This window comes from Chamaea fasciata, unplaced genomic scaffold (assembly GCF_029207755.1).
Source record: "Chamaea fasciata isolate MVZ Bird 193981 ecotype frontalis unplaced genomic scaffold, bChaFas1.0.hap1 SCAF_4, whole genome shotgun sequence".
Lineage (NCBI taxonomy): Eukaryota > Metazoa > Chordata > Aves > Passeriformes > Sylviidae > Chamaea > Chamaea fasciata.
Window position 1 is genome coordinate 38912933 of NW_027094089.1, and position 19404 is coordinate 38932336.

Here is a 19404-nt window from a genome sequence, read left to right on the forward strand (position 1 = left end):
TTTTTTCTGGCTAGAGGCAGGGCCCCTCTTGCACTGGTTATTATTCTTTTCTTGGACATACATGGTAGAGGATTTTTCGAGGGAATTCGACACAGCATTCTCACTTTTGTAATACTTGGCAGCTTGCTTATGGGAGGCTGAGGCTACCTTTATTCTAGTGGAACTTTTTTTGTTAGTGTTTCTCTCTCTGAGCTTACATACCCGTGCTGCCAGGACAGAAGTGGGTTTCTCATGCCACACTCTTATTTCTTCTCCATGGTTATGCAGATAAAACTACAGGTTAGCTTGAGGGGTGTACTCTCTCTCACTGGGGGATGTTGGGCTCTGATTCTGGGGCTTGTGACTCGCACCGGTGCTACATGGGAACTGTTCCTTCTTATCTTTTCTCTCATTTTCTTCATCTCCTTTTTGAGTTTTTTCACCACCGCAGAGACATGAGCTTGCATTGGGCCACTGACTATACTTCCATAATTTTTGAGCTTGTTGGCAACAGAACCTACTGTTTCTTGGTTATTTTCGGCATTAATTGTTGCGATGAATGTGGCGTATTGAGATGGTCTATGAGTTGCCAGATTCTACAACATGTGCCCTGTGCATTTAACCTTGTTGGGGTCATTATCATGCTGTCTGGTCTTCCTAAAAAGTACTTTCAATACTGCCACTTCTCTCCACTGTTGGATTCCTTCTTCAAGGGTCTTTTAGTGCATTCTATTGTTGTGCTTTTGCATTCTGTCTCTGTGGACAAATTTCTCTCTTACACTCATTAGAAGTTGTTCCTAAAGGGAAAGGGGTCTTTGCTCTCTTACAAATACTTGATTTATACCTGAGTCCTGGGTCAAGGGTCTTAAATTTTTTGCTTCAGCACTCTCTAGTTGTACGCCTGTACTCATAAGGTCCCAGACTTGAAGTAGCCAGGCTATATAAGCTTCATGTCTTTGTTGTACAATATCTTTTTGCAGATTACCTAGATTTTCATACAACAGGGACTCAGTGATGATCTCAACTTGTGGCTCTTTTATGGATTGTGAGGGTTTTTCTTTCTTATCTTTAATACTAGGGTTCGTTGATTTTACTTTAGATTTCCTTGTTTCTACAGGGGCTACTGCTGCTGGTTGTGGCTGCCCTTGTGGTTCAGCTGGAATTTGGACAGTTGTAACGTCTGTGGGTTCCACTGCTGCCCTATTAGTCTCCGCCTTTTCGGGGCAGGGGGAGGGTTTTTCATGAGCTGGGGAAATGTACTCTCTCAGCATCTGGCTCATCTTATGCATTTTTTTTTACTAGAACTTCAACCCAATTTGGGTGGGTCCTTTCTGAGGCAGGCTGTGGGGCAGAGTCAGGCTCTGGGGTATCATCTTTATTTTGTGGGGTAGGTATCAGGGTGGTTATCTAGGTCAATCTTTTTTATCTCTGAATGCTAAATAGAACATGCTTATTAGCAGCACTAGCCATTGTATGATATCATTAGCATTCAGACAGGATTTAAACTCTTCAAAAACTGGTGGGGCAGACTCAAAAAAGTGGGTAAAGGGTTGGGAATAAAACTCTCTCAGTGTCATTTTTTTACAGTCGGTACTATTGTTAAAGTAACTCCAAAAACACACAGTTAGTGTACAATAGTTCTGAATCTATGTGCCTGCCTTCTAGAGGAAATTAAAAATTCATGAGTTCTTTACTTTATTAAGCTATAAAATAAACTGGATGGCAGTCACAGTAGCTTTAGTTATGGGGCTCATATTTAGATAAGGGTTTGCAAATGGCAGAAATACAGCCACAACCACGTGCCACTTAAACCAGGGAAAACTGGACTACATGATGCTGTCTAACAAGATGTTGGGGGTTAGGTTTGTTCCTTCTTTCTCTAAAGAATTTTTTCCCCACAAGTTACCAAGGAGACCAAGTGTTGGATACTTGAGAGTACTTAACCGAAACAAAGAGGTGGACAAAGGTGGAAAGGGGAGATAACGAAGGTAAAAGACAAAGCTTGAGGCAGCTGCGCTGCGGTTTCTTCGGGTTCTTCGGGTTCTTCTTTTTCCGGCGTTTGGGGAGAGGGAGAACGGCTGTTGCTGGCTGGAAGAGTTTCACTGTGGCCAAAGGGATCCAGTCCTGGGAAATCTACTATCACCGGTTCGGCCTGAATCCTGAGTTTTCCCTGCCACCCGCGGGAGCTGGTCCAGGCACTGCCTCGCCTTCGGCTTCTTCAGCGCTGCTCCTCTTGCTACAGCGTGACCCTGCACCCCCTGTGCTGCCAGGACATCCTGCCCCTGCCTGCTGAGACACCCTGCCATCCCAGCTACGAGCCCGGGACTTTTCCACTGTTTCAGCTTGGTGCTCTGAGGATCCTGCAGGGACACCGAAACCAAACTGCCCTGGGTTTTGTGAAACAAAGCCCTCAAGGTTCTTGGTACTGTTGTCGTTTGTTATTAATGCTGTAGTTGTTTGGTGGGGTTTGTTGGGGTTTTTTTTGTGTTTGTTTGCTTTGTAATACATACTAGTAAAGAACTGCTATTCCTATTTCCCAAATCTTTGCCAAAGAGCCTCTGATTGTAATTTTACCTGGCAGATACCTGTCTTCCCAAACCAAGACACAAGGCTTCTATACACAAGAACTTAGGTCACTAAAGAACTGCTATTCTTATTTCTTCTAAATGCCTTCTAGCCCAATGTTGGGCGCCAAAATCTGTCTTGGTTTAGATAGGTATCTGCCAGGGAGGGTTGGAGTCTCCCTTAAAATGTAAGCTCCTGCCCCCTTTTCCAAATTATCATAAATTTGCAATTAAAAGGCTGTCAGGCAAAGATTTTGGGAATAGGTATAGCAGTTCTTTACTAGAGATATAAAAATACAGATGTTGTAGTACAGAAGAATAAGCAAACTAATAAACAAACAAGAAATCCTAGAAAAAATTCCTGACAGAGTCAGAAATACAACCTGACACCCTGTTAGTCAGGGTGTTGGAAGCAGTCCAAAGTAAGCCCTCCTGGAGTGACAGATGTGGTTCTGTTGGAGTAGAGATGGTCCTGTTGATAAAAAAAAGGCGGTCCAGTAATCGTGAGATGGGTCCAGTCTTCCTCCAGGGATACAGTGGGAAAACTGGAGACCTAGTGGGACTGTGGCTCCTTTTTATTAGGTTAAGATGGTTTGGCTCTTTTTTCTTTGTGTGGAGCAGCTTACAATAGTGCAGTGTAATGTGTAATGTCATTGATGAGCTCTTAATGGTCCATTAGCAAAAGACATTCCCACGGAAGTAGTGAAACAATGAAGAGAGACAAGTAGCACTCCACCATCTGATAAGTGATACTGACTTATTTGGGCAAAGATAAGCAATTCTGCTCCACCCAGATGGAATAGAATAATATGCTCTGTACAAAACCTATGACATATGGTAATTAGCCAAAAGCTATTAAGCATGCGTGGTTTGTTCTTTGAAATGGGTCGGTGTTCCTTTTTATGGGGCGGGATCTCAAAATGATGAAGTAAGTGAGTCTTTTTCGCTTTGACTTTTTAACCTTTTAGTGTTGTGTGACAACTGAATCCTGTTTTCCCGGGAGTATTTGATTTATGATTTCATTGTACTTCTTGAAGCCCATTGGTTAGTCAGAATACACAAACATAAGTTGACAGGCCTCATGATTTATCAGTTCCTTAAATCTGGCTTCTGCTTGTCAAAAGGGAAGTCTATCTGTCTTACCTCAGCAATATCTGGTTTAACTAAGATCTTAAATTCTTCAAAATTAATGTCTCAGTTGCACTCCTCTTATCTGGGAGTTTCTCTCTGAGGGGCAGAGATACAGCAAGAATTGGGCTGATAAAAGATGGGCCTGGGCCACCTGTAGCTCACTCTCTCTCAGCTTTGGAAAAGGACAGTTGTAACTGCTGCTAGGGGAAGGGAATTCATTGCTGCCACCAGAGCCCAGCCTAGAGCTGTTTCTTGTGCCGTGGGGTGAGCCTCTGCTTGTGAGAACAGCCACTGAACTGGGACCTTATTAATACCTACCTCACTAAAGAAAAAAGGACCTATCCCCATCTGCTCGGGTGCCCAGGTTCCTGAGCTCACCTTTCCCTGCCCTGCTGGGAGCCGAGTCACCGCTGCCCCACCCCCACTGCTTCTTCGACACTGCTCCGAGTTTTTCGCTGTCCTGTAGCCCTACACCCCCTGCCTGCCAAGGCGTCCTGCCGGCCCAGCCTGCTGCTTCTGAGAGCTTGCTTTTGGGGCACAGATCAGTCAATCCAGGCTGCTGCAGGGGTTTGTGCAGCAAGGCCTCTCCTCCAACCCTTCCCATCCCGGGCGAGCCACCATTACCGCCTGCTCCCCACGCCACAGCGCCCCCTGCAGCCGCAGGGGAATCACCGCACCTGCCCTGCCGGCCGGGAGCTACCAGCGCCCCCGCTGGCTGTGACTGGAACTGCACCGGTGGGGAAAGTGCCCGTGGCCGAGAAGGGGTCACGGGGCTCCTGGTGCTGTTTCCTGTAAACGCTGGAGTTGTTGTTGGTCGTTTGCCTTGTGACACACACCAGTAAAGAACTGTTAGTCCTATCCTTGTATCTTTGCCTGAGAGCCCTTTGATTTCAAAATTATAATAACTTGGAGGGAAGGAGTTTACACTTTCCATTCCAAGGGAGGCCCCGGCCTTACTTAGCAAACACCTGTCTTTCAAACCAAGACGGAAGTCTAGAGCAGAGCAATAGGATGATACTCAAGGTAATATTTTATTAGGAAGTTATACTAATTCCAAAAAAAAAACCCTTACACACAAATACATAAAATCTTAAAAAATAACAAGATGTGTGAATTCAGTTTCCTATTAATATAAATGCAAGACATCTGCGGTTGGGCAAAGTGTTAGTGCATTCTCTATGAGTGTACAAACTTATTTAATAAAAAAACAACAAGACTCTCATCCCAGGAAACATATGCCTTCAAAGTGTTTCATATAATTGCACAGGCCAGCATCTTATGCTGAATTATACTGAACACTAGGAGTGAGTTTGTTATTGACAAATATATTTGTATAGTAAAATAATACACTATCACAAAAAATTGCCAGCAGAGGAGTAAGTTTCCCAGACAGATCTGTCATTGTGAATAATTGCACTTAACCTGTTGGATAATACTAGTAGCTAACAATGTTTTCTTTGTTATTTCAAAACATTTATCATTTTCTTAACAAAAATCCATTCTATCCCCAACACAAAACATTCACTGAATGCAGATTTAAGATAACACAATATTGGACTTCAATTGTGCAACTTGAATTTCCTCTTTTTACTTACATACCAGAAACATTAAAAAAATTAAAAATTAATTATCTGTGCAAAATGGGAAGCCTTTATGTAATAAATGATATGTCAAAAGAAGAAATAATATCAAAAAATTATGGTCTAAGAAGCCCTGAGTCTATATTTTCATTTAAAAGGCGAGGAACATGAGTGCTCCAGGTTCTTCCTATGTATTGGTGTGTATTCAAACCAGTCCAGTATTTACTTAAAACATATTTTATAATAGGCAGTTCATGCAGTTTCTCACATACAATTCTTCAGTGTGCTTAATTCCTTTTAGCAGACTGTATTTAGTATTCAATTTCATTTAAGCTGTCAGGATAGCCTGATGGGAATTGAATTTCTTCCATTTCTGGAATACAAAGAATGAAGAAATATGGCAATTATTTTTATTTTTGTCATACATAAGAATACTTACAGCAGACTTTAATTAGCATGCTGGATTTAAATGTGACCGTTGTGTGGTTTTTAGAAAGTGTACAGACACTTCACTAGTTGAGGTTCTGAGGATGATCTCACATCCTGTTAGAGAGTAAAAGTTCTGCACTAACCCAGCAGCCTAATATTAAATTCAAATAGGGACTCAAGGGCAGTATCACCAACCCACAAACAAGTCCTGTAAAATTCAGGTGTCTCTTAAAAAGTATGTTGAAACTTACCCAAACAAGATCCTGCCTGGAACAGAATATCATCAATAGCAGTGTCACTTCTTATTGAGACACCGCGGATTGCCTCAAAAATAATCTGTAAAGTAAGACACAAATTTTCATTAATCCAAATGGTGGAAGGACTGAACAAAATAATATCCACACAAACTATTCAAGGGATAAATACCCTTTACCCCCTCCCCTGCCCTCCCTTCCCCTCTCCTTTCAGTTTTCCCCTTTCCTTAGACAGATGTCTGGCTTTGCATCATCCCTTCTCTTTGATAGCCCCTTAGAAAGACCACCCTACAAGAAGATGCCATTTCATCACAGCTGAGTGGCTGTGTGAAATCTGGACAGGGCTACAGACAACTGAAGGAAAAGAAATTACAGAAGTGATCTTGAAAAAGCCCTACCACTACTGACAAAAAATGATGGCATTTAAATTTAAATACATTAAAGTAGCATTTAAACACTTTAAAAAAATTGAATTTGTAACTATTTTCCTACTTGCAACCTATTCACATGTTTAATAAATACCTCCCTAACTTCATTTACAAAAAATTACTTCATGTTCTTCAGGTGTCCATTCAATGCCATCTATATTTTAACATTCTAGTTTATTATTTTTTTAAACAATACAAGACTTGGATTCTAGTACATAATTCACTTCAGTATTCCAATTTGACTGCTTCTTGCTTGTTTTTCTTACCTGGTAGTTTGTATCACTTTCATATTCTATCAGTCCCCTTAGCCATGAGATGCTTTGTTCCCCTGTCCTCCTCCACAAAGGTATCTCTTCATCATCCCCTTCCTTTTTTAGATAAACACTTAATAATCCAGTCCCAGCTCCATACATATGATAGAAAAAAGTCAGGCACTGTTTTCCAGATGTTCCTCTTAGTGATCTTGAAACTAGGTATGCTCTCTGTCCATAGACCATATTAGATGCCTCTATATACATGTAGTATCCTTAGAAAGATATGCAAGTAAATATTAGCAAAGTAGGATACATTATATTGGAATGTTCATTATTTTCAACATGCTCATTATATTAAAAAAAAATGACTGAAACTATTTTGATAAAGATTCATAGACTTCTGCATTTGTAAACTGTAATATTTGAGATATTGTAATAATTGTGTACTGTAATAATGATGGGTTTGAATTCATAAAGCCAAGAGATGGTCTAGTTTTTCTAACAAGTTTATAGTATGATTCAGTCTTAAGAGAAAAAGGCAAGTTATTTTATTATGCTGTAATATGAGCTCTAGGTTTTGATTTTTAACTGAAGGAACTTTTATGCATAGTGAACAACAAAGTCTTTGAAAGGGATTACACTAGGTTTGGTACAAATCAACTTCGGAATTCTCCAACACACTGTATAAGTTATGGATCTACAGCTGTAGAGAATCACTTGACTGCTGCTTGCCACCACCCCCTGGCTTAGAGGGGGTGTCTTCACTATGGGTTTTTGCAGAAAATAGGACTCTTGAGTATCATAAGAGACTTTCAAGCATCCACTGGCTGCTGTTGCTGCTCTTAGCATTCTGCCTGTCTCACTGATCCTTGGGAATTCCCTCTCCCTCTGAAGGCAGTATCACCCGCAGGACTTGTGGTGACAAACAGGCAGGTAACACCACAAAAAGGGAGCACTGGGACTGCATGAAGAGTTCCTGCATTATCTGAGTTCACTGTCTGCTGCAGAGCATATATCTCAAAACAGAACAGAGATATATACTCCTTTATGCAGCAGATGGGATGTGGGGATGCTCCTCGGTCCTCTGACACACCTCAGTTTGCTCCAGTTGGTGACAACTAAGTGATGGAATGAGGGGCATGAATTTGCCTTCCGCCAATTAATGGCCTGAACCCTTAAAACTTAGTTATACCTCTTAAAATACATAGCCACAGGAAGGAATACAAAGGAAGAATATACTATAACTGCTCTTACTCCAGGAATTGCACTCTAATAGAGACTGATTCATTGGAACTCAGAGACAACTGCCTGTACATCTGAGGGTACACTTCAGGCTGCGGTTGGTGGAGATGCAGTTTTCTGTGCAGTCATGCTAATGGGGGTCCCACCTGCCTAAATACTTGAACTTACACTAGTGAACTTGTGGAGGACATTTTCAAGATAAAGGGCTTGTGGGATCTCTTATTCTTCATGTTTTCTTTTAAGCTTGAACCCAAAGGTGTTCATGCAGAAGAACCCCAATCACTTGGACAGCTTGCTACTAAGAGATGAACTAAGGAATAATCATTGTCATAGACCAAGCTTAAAAGGCTCTCAGTTCTAAAGTCAAGCTATCAGCCTCACTTCTCAGACTGCTTAATGATCCACATAAAGTGAAAATAGGTCTAAAGTCAGTTTCAAGGAATAGTCACATAAACTGGGAATTTGGAAGGAGATTTTTCTGTGGGGCCTGGCCAGTCATCCTCTTCTTTAGTCTCCCAAGGAAAAGGCTGCTGTGGGACATGACAACATGACAATTATCCACGTGGCCATCAGATAATTCAGATTAAATGTCATATTCTCAAAACCACTCATGAGTCCCTGCATAATGTGCTTACTTCATTTGATTAGTAACTTTTCTGAATAGAAGAGTAAAAACTATCTTCTGGATTATAATTAAAAATATTTAATTAGTATTTTTTTAATTAACTGTCAATCTCTGTTCTCCAAGTTCAATGTGGAACTTAACTTACCTACCCCAGTAGTGTGGTCTCCTTTCGGTCCAGTGTAAGAAGTGGGAGTTGGACCCCTCTTCCTGTGCCAGCTCCCACGATCTCTCTTCTTCTGGGTAAACACACACTCATCTTTTTCAAAAGTGCATTCTCCAGGACTGGGCAGCAGCAAATCTGTAAGGCGAGGAGTTTAAAACTTCAAATGCTTTAGACTGATATATGGAGAGATTACATAAGTAATATATTGCATTTCCTCACCTGCTGACATCAATTACAGCTACCTGGCAGTGCTTACAATAGTCACAAGCTTATACAAGCAACCTTTAAACTGTCAGATAAAATTTAATTTAATTTTCTTTGCATCTTTGAGAAAATCTGTGCCCTAGTCTAGCTCAATGACTAGGATTCACTAGTTCTAGGATTCTTTAAAACAGTTTATTAGTCTTCATAACAGTGTTTTGGACTAAATGATCTTATGAGGTCATTTGGTTTTAATGGTTGGATTCAATGATCTTAGAGGCGTTTTCTCACCTTAGCAATTCTATGTTTCTGTATCAGGGTCTGTTATAGAATTACCAGCATAATTTTCTTCACTGTTTTGGCACCCCAAGCAGGTTAATAAGTCCCAGCATGGATAACATGCGTAATAAATGAACCTTGTCAAAAACTGGAGTTTCTGTGAACTGAAATCAATGCCACATTTATCTCTCCTTTGTTCCTTTGGCACCAGATTCTACTGCAGCCTACAACAGATCACAGAGCTGCAATTACTGGAGTATTTTCATTATTTCAATTTTCTTAGATCATACAAAAGGTGATATAATTTAGGTGCATGCCAGGAAGCTTTTGTCAGGTAATCTGAATTTATCATTCAGAAGCAGACATTTTGAGCTGCCTCAGCCTTTTGAAGAGGAGGAAGCCTTGATAGCTCTGGGGCATTTTTCAGGTATTTGTTTTGCTGCCATCAGAGACAAGCCATGACATGACTATACACCCAGATACCAGTTCTACACCTTTGGTTCATTTTCCAGTTACTTACAAATTACAGCAAGGCAAGACAACTGCTGGAAGTAATTTAGAAAAATGGTATCTTGTTTTGTACATATGAATTCTCTCTGTTTTATATGCCTGAATGCATGAAATCCAATCAAAAGAGGTCATTTAAAAGCTATTAGGACCATTGCAAAAGCATGGCTTTATTCCAGAGAAGAACAGGATTGTAGATTGTGCCTGCCTCATGAGAATGTTTTTTTAAATTAAGATACAATCGCATTCTCAAACCTCGCAAAGCCACAGAAGAGGGAGTTTGGGGAGTTCAGAGAGGTTAGCCAGTGCATGTCAGAGGGTAAAGTTTTGCTGAAAACCATTCAGCTCCTCCCACTTCAAGAGGGAGTCTTAGACTGCTCTTCTCTGTCTTCATCAAAGAACTGCAGCTCAGGTAAGGCTGTGTCTTGGCCTTGCACAACTGTACTTCTCACCTAAAAAAAATAATGCTGTGTTTTGAAAAATACTGCTTTGGGGTCCATTCCTGGCTTCTTAAGGACCATTTGAAAATTACTTTTCACTCAGTTGAACTATGGGTTTATTTTATGGCTCCAAAGGACCATTCACCTATATACAACTGCTCTGAAGTCACTGAAATTTATTAGGAGTTAGCTGGTGAGCAAAAACTGGTCTTTGCTGGATGTTTGCTACTTCACAAAAGTAGGTTTTATGCAACACCTACTGGAAAAAAGAAAAGACAAGAAACCACAACAGGATGAAGGCAGCCGTAGGATAGGGTTGGAAAATGAAGTTGTATGATGAACTCTCACTCAGAAGGATAGCAGCTATTGGATGACAAATACACATGGTCTTACCAGCAGCCTGGCAACTTCCCAGGCTTAATGATACATCATCCAGTGCCACAAGTCCACAGTCCCAGAAGCTTTTACACCAGCTGACAAAGACAACCTGCAATTCAGGAAGGAAGTTTCAGGTGCAAAATCTGGCACTGTTAAGAGTCTGAAATATTAGTGGTTTTTTTCCAAATGCACAAATAATTTTGAAATCTAGAGAACAGGAATAATGGATCCACTTTGTCTTGGCACATTCTGCCAGTGACTGAAATGTCTATTCCAGTGGGAACTAAATGTATGTTTTTAAACAATAGAAAATATTTTCTCACTTTTGTAGGCAAACTGTGTATCTGGATATAATTCCCATTTTACTAGAGTATTTTTTGTCTGTGAGAAGACATGACTCACTGAGGTTGTTGTGGTTTTCTCTTGCCCAACACCCAACATGAACAGCTCAAATATCCTCAGCTATCTTTATCCTGAAAACCAGGAGGTTTTATCCATGGAAAAATGAATTTGAAAAAGTAATGTGGAGTGATGGGAAAGTGTGGCTGTGGCAAAAAGCAAAGGATAATAGAGATGAACTGAAACTACTGCACAAAATGGGATTATTCATAAATGATTCAGTGCCATGATATAATAGATATCACAGATATCATAGAGAAGGAGACTTGAAGTATTATGCGTAATTCACAGTATTCATCTGAGTTTGTGAAGATTAATAAAAACATCCAAGATCATTGATTTGAGTAAACATTAATTCTGGTATGGAAAATACAAGTCACTCATGAGTTAATACAATAAAATGTAAAGAAACCGGAAGACTCTCACGTGCCCTTCTGCCAAGGTTGACAAAGATCTGTTTGAATTACAGGAGACACATTAGGATTTGTTTGGTAAAAATACTGCTAGCGGTGTTCTTGGCCTAACTACTCCAAAGTATCTGTCTGACCACTTGGGTCATGACCATAATTTGGGAGGAGCTTTTCAAAACAATTCCTTTGTGTTGAGGTCTGTGCTAGAGATTGTAGATGGATTAGTGTCACTTCTAACCGTTTAATCTTCTGGACAACACCTCAGTTACATATTTGAGGTTAAATGCTGACTGACAAGTTTCATGTGGATACAAAAAGTCTTTTAAAAGTTGTTAAGAGCATTATTTAATATGATCACTTTTAGTAGGCTTGGTAACAGCTTCAATATGGTACCTACATGGTATTTTGCCATGGTTTGTTTTGCTATGTAGTATTTATTAAGTCATCTGCTTATAAAGCAGTCTGGAATGTAACTACATGAAAAACTCTGAAGTATGTATGTGTTATGCTGCCCAGGGTGGAGCAATTTTTGAAACTGTTCTATTCAGTGCTACCCATCCTGGTTATTATTGATTATCTGTCTTGTAAACTGCCACTGGTATAAAGTTAAGGAGTGCCCCTGCACAGAATGCAAAACTGCCCAGCATATGGTGGCCTAAACCCCACACCTTTTTTTTTTTCTTCCCATTGTAGAACTGTGTCTGAGCTTCAAGGTTTAACAGGACAAAAATTGTTTCATACTTTTGAAGTTCATTGTCATGACACAGGGGCAATCCTTTAAAAATGGTAGCATCTCTTGGAAAAAAAAGCATAAAATAAGTGTAAAATAAGATACTGACATTGGTTGAACATAATTTGCCAGAATTTTAATAAATTCATTCTGGTGAACATTTGTAATGAACTGAAGACATAATGTAGCCCTAAATCCATGAATAATCAGAAAACCATACATGTAAGGGTGAAGTCAGCCCTCACTTGTGAAACAGCATTTCCACACCATGAAATCATGTTTTAAGTGGTGCTTTAGTATTGACATCATTGAGAGCAGAATTAAGTTCTTTATTCTTAGATTGCAGTAATTTGTTCCATACAAGGTATGTTATTACCCAGTCGATCCTGCAGAAAGCCCTCAATTTCAAAACCATCACAACAATAACTGTGGTCTCTCAAAAGCCACTGAACCAGTAATCTTTGTACAAGCAAAGGATTGATCTGATTCAGTGACAATTGTAAACTTGTTCAGCTTTGCCATCTGTACCTTAAGCTTCACTACTTTTCCACTTGATTTTTGTGGTGTTGAGGGACACACTGCCATAAAAAGACTTCATAATTTCACAGGGATTAAATTACAAAGTCTTCTACTTGGGAGCTTCTGCTTGGGAGTGCAGAGTTTTCAGTATTGGCTATGGCAAATGTACTGAAATTGTTATGGTCCCCTCAATTTATTTTGTTGATACAGTCTTGATTTAATTTTAGGCAATGTACTAGAACATTTTCATTCACAGGTCAAATTTATTAATTCCTCTGCTTTAAATACTCTTTTCTGTCGTAAAGCAAAAATTTGAGTATTTGAACTTTACCAACCAAAACTGTATCAACTTGGATTTACTCAACTGCTCACTTTCACACTGATTCACATCTCTGAATCCTTCCTACAGTCTCAATATAACTAATCTCAAGATGCTTTGCATTTGTTCTTGTTTTGAATTAAAATATTCGCTGGGTGACTTTTTCCAAAATAAAATTTTATTACTTTTTCTCATGCCTTGGAGAAGAGAAGAGGGGATTCTTTGTGCTTAGCTTTTTTCATCGTAAAACATGACAGATGAACAACATACTGATTATTTCAAGCTAGGTAACAGATATTCCTGGACTCACATGCTATTTTGGAGGCTAAACTAAAAACAATATCCAGTGCAGGCCATTGTTGCCTGTGTTACTGAAAAATAAAACATCTCTCTCATGTTTTCATGTCTCTTTTTGTTCCAGTAACAGGATACAGCTGGGGCATCAGTTTCCTTCCAAACCATTGCCCCAGCTTATGGAAGCTGGTTTGTTTATCTTGCAGTACTCAATCAATGATCCTCGCCTTCCATCTCAAAATGTCAATAATCCTTTCTTAGCACTCATCCGGGATGATATGAAGTATGAGCAATGCCAGATGAGAATGGCTGGTCAAGTAAGCTTCTGCCAAGACATCATGTTGGATTGTGCTGCTGATACTGGGTGAGGTAGAAGAGACTTCTCATCCTCAGCACTCAGTGACTCTACAAGCAGAATGTGAGTTACAACTCACGTACATATGAAGGTAATCTGCTTTTAGAGGAGAAGATATAGGAAGACACATAGTAAGGTACCTCAAGTGTAAGGAGGGACTAATGGTGAAGCTTGCAATAGGAAGTTTGGAGGGAGCTGGACTGAGAACAGGAGAAAAGGAGAGAAGATTCCCTTGGATTCCTGTATGTTCTGTGTATTTTCTTTCCTCCTTGTTTATGCCAGAATGTATGCATCTTGCTCAGTTAGAGAGCCAGATCAGTCAAACAGAAGAAAAACATGAAAATGGCCCAATCTGGTGGCTTAAAAGCAAGCTATGCCTCTGCAGCAAGGTAATTTATTTTATTCCTTTCTAATTCGTATTTCTAGGTTTAAATTACTGTCCTGTGGTGACTTTATGAGGCTTGTGTCCACTATTGTCTGTTCTGTTTTTGCTGGATATTAAGTTCTCCACTTAAGACTGGTTCCGGGAGCGAAGGGTGCAGTTTGTTTTGAGAACCTGCACTTGCTCCTCTGCATTCCCTCTCATGCACTTTGCTGTCTGAAGCACGGACAGCAGGAAAGAGATCTCCTTTGCTTTTAGTTAGTTTGTAGCTAGCTAAGGCAGAGAAGTTCCCTGGACTGTGGCTTTTCTGTGTCTTGGAACTGCTCAGCCTGCTCTGGACTGAAAACCCAGCAGAGCACCAGGAGCTCACACCTGTGTCCCACCAGGGCCGGGAACGTGGCATTTTCCAGCACAGGAGCGACTGATGGGAGACTGAGGAGCCGAGCTGCACCCCACAACAAGGACTTTCTGAATTTGCCATCTCTTCAGAACAGTGGGAGGTTTTATTGTTTAATATTATTCATTTTTTATGTTTGTGAATACTTTGTTAAATAAACAGGTTTTTCCACTTTTCTCCAAGAAAATCTTCTCCCAAACCAATGTGGGGAGGGGCCACTTGAATCTGCTTTCTCGGGGGGCCCCATTCGGAGGTTTCCTCCCAAATTTGCCCTAAACCAGGACAATGACACACTAAATCTGTGTAGACACAAAATTCAGTCTGTCACTTAGACATTTAAAATTCAGTTTCCTAAAGAAGGACAGGTGGAGTCTGAGGTGTTTTTTTTTCTGAGAAGCTACTGTTGTAACTTACACACAGTGAGACAAAACTCAGTATTATGAAATCAAAAAATAATTTGAACATTAGAAACAAAAGGGTGACCTGACATGAAGAAGGAGTCAAGATGTTTTCACAAGATGGGGAGCCTGACTTCTCAGTCAGTTGTGCAGATAAACAGCCATATAAGCATGTAAGCCAGGGACTGACAACACGGGATGGGAAAACCATTCTGACTGTCTCAGGGCTGTTTAATACAGATGTTTGAAGTGTAAACCAAATTACTTATAGGTAACTAAATAAAACTAGATTTTAAGTGGCTTGTATTTCTTTGGATAAACACTCAGAAACTCATTTATCAAGACCTCAAGTAAGCTATTAAGGCAGAATTAGAATATCTGCAAGCTTCTGTCATTTAAAATAAATTGATTTAAAATGTCACTCACCAGGCAAGTTACATTTCTTGCCATGCAAATACAATGAGCTTCTGTGGGAAAACTAATGTAGTATGAAAGCTTCTAAATCAATAATTGGATAACATTGGTAATAAGCTTGTGACAGTTTAACAAGTATTTTTGAATACCTTTCCTGCCCAAGGGCAGAAACAAACAATGAAAGAGATATATAAAGCTAACAGAATAACACAGGCTGTTTATTCTACATCTCTTCTTGCTGGATTCAACAGTCTAGTAGAGAACATTGCCTGCACACAAATATATACAGGACACTGATGCTCTCATCTGTCCCCCGCCACCCTCCCAGATTTCCACAGATCTATTGTAAGGGCTCTATCCTAATTCCAGTCAAACAGTTTTCTGTCCATTTGTAGTGGTTTGAAAGCAAAACAAACGAGAGGCTCCAAGTCAGAGATACAATTCAATAGGAAGAAAGGAAAGAAAGTAAAATAAAATAGATGCAATAATACAAAAGACCACTGACAGAGTCAGAATACAACCTGAGCAGAGTGATGGAAGCAGGCTAGATGAGGTGGTCTTCCTGAAGCAGTGATCCTGTAGAAAGGTCTGGTAGCTCTGGTCCTCTGGGAATCCAGTGGGTAAGGGCCCCCTGTACTGTCCCAAACTCTAGATTATATCCAGGTGAGAATGCTTGGTTCCTCTCTCTGGGCGGAGCATCTCACAATGGGATGATGAGTCATGCAGGGCATCCTTGATGGCCCATTAAACAGAGATAGCTCCTGGAGGGAGTTATCTATGGGTCATGGGCAAGGCATCTGATGGGCCATTAACAGAAGATAATGGCCCAGAGGGAGGGGGTCTGGGAAAACACTGCCCCAGCTGGATTCAACAGTTCATGAAGATGGTGAGAGAATACTTTGTGCACATCCTATACTACAACCCAGGACATAATCCACTCCTTATTCTATTACCATCTACATCATACCCAAATTAATACATTCTTACAGAGATTTACATATACATACATAGATATACATATATACATACAGAATGAAACCTTACACACTGTTCTCACTTAAAATTAGGTCTCCCTGTGGGACACAATGGGTTTCCCCATCTTTCTGCATTACTTAGCAAGTGTAACCAGGTTCTTGAGCAAAGACAATTTCATGGATGGGTCTGCCTTTGCCTGAGGTGGGATTAATCTAAACAGTCTTTTCTAAAATGCCTTTCATGCATACCACAGGGACTTTGTCTCCATCTACTGTGTGTAAGGGTTCAGACTGGGCAGGACCAGCTTGATTGATGGATCTTCGAGTGTTGACTATCCAGGTGGCTTTGGCTAAGTTTATTTCTTAATTCTTGAAGGTTTCTCCGCTAAGTGCCTTCAGGGCAGTCTTTAGTAGTTCATTGCACTGTCTAACTTTCTCGGCAGTTGGTGCATGGTAAGGGATGTGATATATCTATTCAATACTATGTTCTTTAGCCCAGGTGTTAATAAGGCTATTCTTGAAATGGGTTTCATTGTCTGACTCAATCCTCTCAGGGGTGCTATGTTTTCATAGCATTTGCTTTTCAAGCCCCAAAATGGTGTTTTGGGCAGTGGCATGAGGCACAGGGTAGGTCTCTAACTATTCAGTGGTGGCTTCTACTATGGTCAGCTCGTAGCACTTTTTTTGGCGGGTTTGGGGAAGGGTGATGTAGTCAATTTCCCAGGCTTCCCCATATCTGTACTTCAGTTATCGTCTACTATACTACAGAAGCTTCACTCACTTGGCTTGTTTGATTGCAGTGCAGGTCTCACAGTTGTGGATGACCTGTGAGATGTTGTTTATAGTAAGGTCCACTTCTTGGTCACAGGCCCATTGGTGTGTCATATTTTTTCTCTGATGACCAGAGGCATCATGGGCCCAATGAGCTAGGAACAATTTTTTTTTGTGCTGCCAGTCTAGATCTGCTTGTGATACTTTCACCTTGGCAGCTTTGTCCACTTGCTCGTTGTTGCGATGCTCTTTATTAGTCCAGCTCTTAGGTACGTGTGCATCTACGTGTCGAACTTTTACAGTCAGCCTCTCTACTTGGGCGGCGATGTCCTGCCAAATCTCAGCGGCCCAGATGGGTTTTTTTCTCTGCTGCTAGTTGGCTTTTTTCTATTGATTCAGCCATCTCCACAGAGCATTAGCTACTATCTATGAGTCAGTGTAGAGATAGAGCTTCGGCTACTTTTCTCATTCAGCAATATCTAAAGCCAGCTGGACAGCTTTAAGCTCTGCAACTTGACTTGATTCACCTTGTCTTTCGGTAGCTTGTGCAACTTGTCGTGTGGGGCTTCACACTGCAGCTTTCTATTTCTGGTTAGCACTTACAATTTGGCAGGAGCCATCAGTGAATAGAGCATACTGTCTTTTAGTTTCTGGTAGCTCATTATATGGTGGGGCTTTTTCAGCATGTGTTACTTGCTCTTCTTTTTCTTTAGACGATAAACTAAAAGTCTCACTTTCCAGCTAATTTGTTATAATTTCTAGAATCTCAGGGCAATTTGGGTTTCTAATATGGGCACGCCGTGTAATGAGGGCAATCTGTTTGCTTTATGTGGTGTCAGTGGCGTGATGCATGGAAGGAACTTTTTTTTTGAACATCCACGCCAGCACCGGTAGTCAGGGTGCCAAAAGCAGCTGTGCTTCAGTGCCAATCACTTTTGAGGTGGCTTGAATTCCTTTATAGGCAGCCAAGATTTCTTTTTCTGTGGGAGTGTAGTTGCCTTCGGACCCTCCGTAATTTTTGCTCTAGAATCTCAGTGGTCGGCCTCGGGTCTCTTCAGGCACTTTCTGCCAAAGGCTTCAGGACAAGCTATTGTTCTCAGCTGCAGAGTAAAGCACGTTCTTCACATCTGGTCCCGTCCTGACGGGGCCAAGGGCTACTGCGTGAGCAATCTTTTGCTTGATCAGAACAAAGGCTTGTTGCTGTTCAGGGTCCCAGTGGAAATCATTCTTCTTGCGGGTAACCAGGTAGAGAGGGCTCACGATTTGGCTGTACTCAGGAATTGCATCCTCTAAAAGCTTATGGCACTTAGGAAAGCTTGTGGGGTTTTTTTTTGTTGGTAGGTGGGGACATGGCAGTGATCTTGTTGATTATCTCTGTGGGGATTTGGCAATGTCCATCTTGCCACTTGACTGCCAGGAACTGGATTTCTTGAACTGGTCTCTTAACTTTATTTCGTTTAATGGCAAAACCCGATTTCAGCAGAATTTGGATAATCTTTTTTCCTTTCTCAAAGACCTCTTCTGGGGTGCTCTCCCATACGATGATGTCATTGATGTACTGCAGATGTTCCAGAGTCTCACTCTTTTCTAGTGCAGCCCGGATCAGTCTGTGGCAGATGGTGGGGCTATGTTTTCACTCTTGGGGCAGTTGGTTCTAGGTGTACTGCACGCTTTTCCAGGTGAAAGCAAACTGAGGCTTGCACTCTGCTGCCAAAGGAATGGAGAAGAATGCATTGGCAATATTGATGGTCGCATACTACTTTGCTGCCTTGGACTCCAGCTCGTACTGAAGCTCCAACATGTCTGGTACGGCAGCGCTCAGTGGTGGCGTGACTTCATTCAGACTACGGTAATCCACTGTCAGTCTCTATTTTCTACTGGACTTACGCACGGGCCATATAGGGCTGTTGAAAGGTAAATGAGCTTTATTGACTACTCCTTGGCTCTCTAGTTTACTAATCATTTTATGTATGGGAGTCACAGAGTTTCTGTCAGTCCGGTATTGCTGACGGTGCACTGTTGCTGTGGCAGTTGGTACTTTTTGTTCTTTGACTCTCAGCAGTTCCACAGCAGAGGGGTCGTCTGAGAGACCAGGAAAAGTATTCAATTGTCTGATGTCTTCTTTCTCTACTGCGGCTATCCCAAAAGCTCAGCAATAATCTTTTGGGTCTTTGAAATACCCATTCCAGAGACAGTTTATGCCAAGGATGCATGGGGCCTCTGGGCCAGTCGTGATGGGATGTTTTTGCCACCCGTTCTCAGTTAAACTCACTTCAGCTTCTAATACAGTCAGTTGCTGGGAGTCTCTTGTCACCTCAGAAATAGAAATGGGTTCTGTTCTTACATACTTCCATGGCATCATGGTACATTGGGCCCCAGTGTCAACTAACGCTGTATATTTTTGTGGGTCAGATGTTCCAGGCCATCGGATCCACACAGCCCAGTAGATAGCTGACTGTCTTTTTTTTTTACTTGGCTAGAGGCAGGGCCCCATTATTCTTGGTCATGCCATACATTCCTCTTTCTGTAAATATGTTTCTGAGGTTCCTTTAAGAGGATCAGTCATATCATCATTCCTGTACCGTCTG

At 41.1% G+C, this 19404-nt stretch overlaps 1 protein-coding gene across 2 annotated transcripts in view; it reads right to left on the bottom strand.

The window, feature by feature from the left end:
- Positions 1 to 4681: 4681 nt before the first annotated feature.
- Positions 4682 to 19404, bottom strand: part of MAMDC2 (MAM domain containing 2) — a 60678-nt gene continuing 45955 nt past the window's right edge. The window contains exons 10-14 of one of the 2 annotated variants that reach the window (XM_066181332.1): positions 10470 to 10563; positions 8632 to 8784; positions 6632 to 6891; positions 5935 to 6019; positions 4682 to 5627 (exon numbers count right to left, since the gene is read on the bottom strand). In XM_066181332.1, coding sequence (XP_066037429.1) covers positions 5566 to 5627; positions 5935 to 6019; positions 6632 to 6891; positions 8632 to 8784; positions 10470 to 10563 — 654 coding nt within the window. In that variant the 3' untranslated portion in view covers positions 4682 to 5565. Of the gene's footprint in view, positions 5628 to 5934; positions 6020 to 6631; positions 6892 to 8631; positions 8785 to 10469; positions 10564 to 19404 lie in introns of those variants that run through there. The other variant, XM_066181333.1, reaches the window with a different exon arrangement.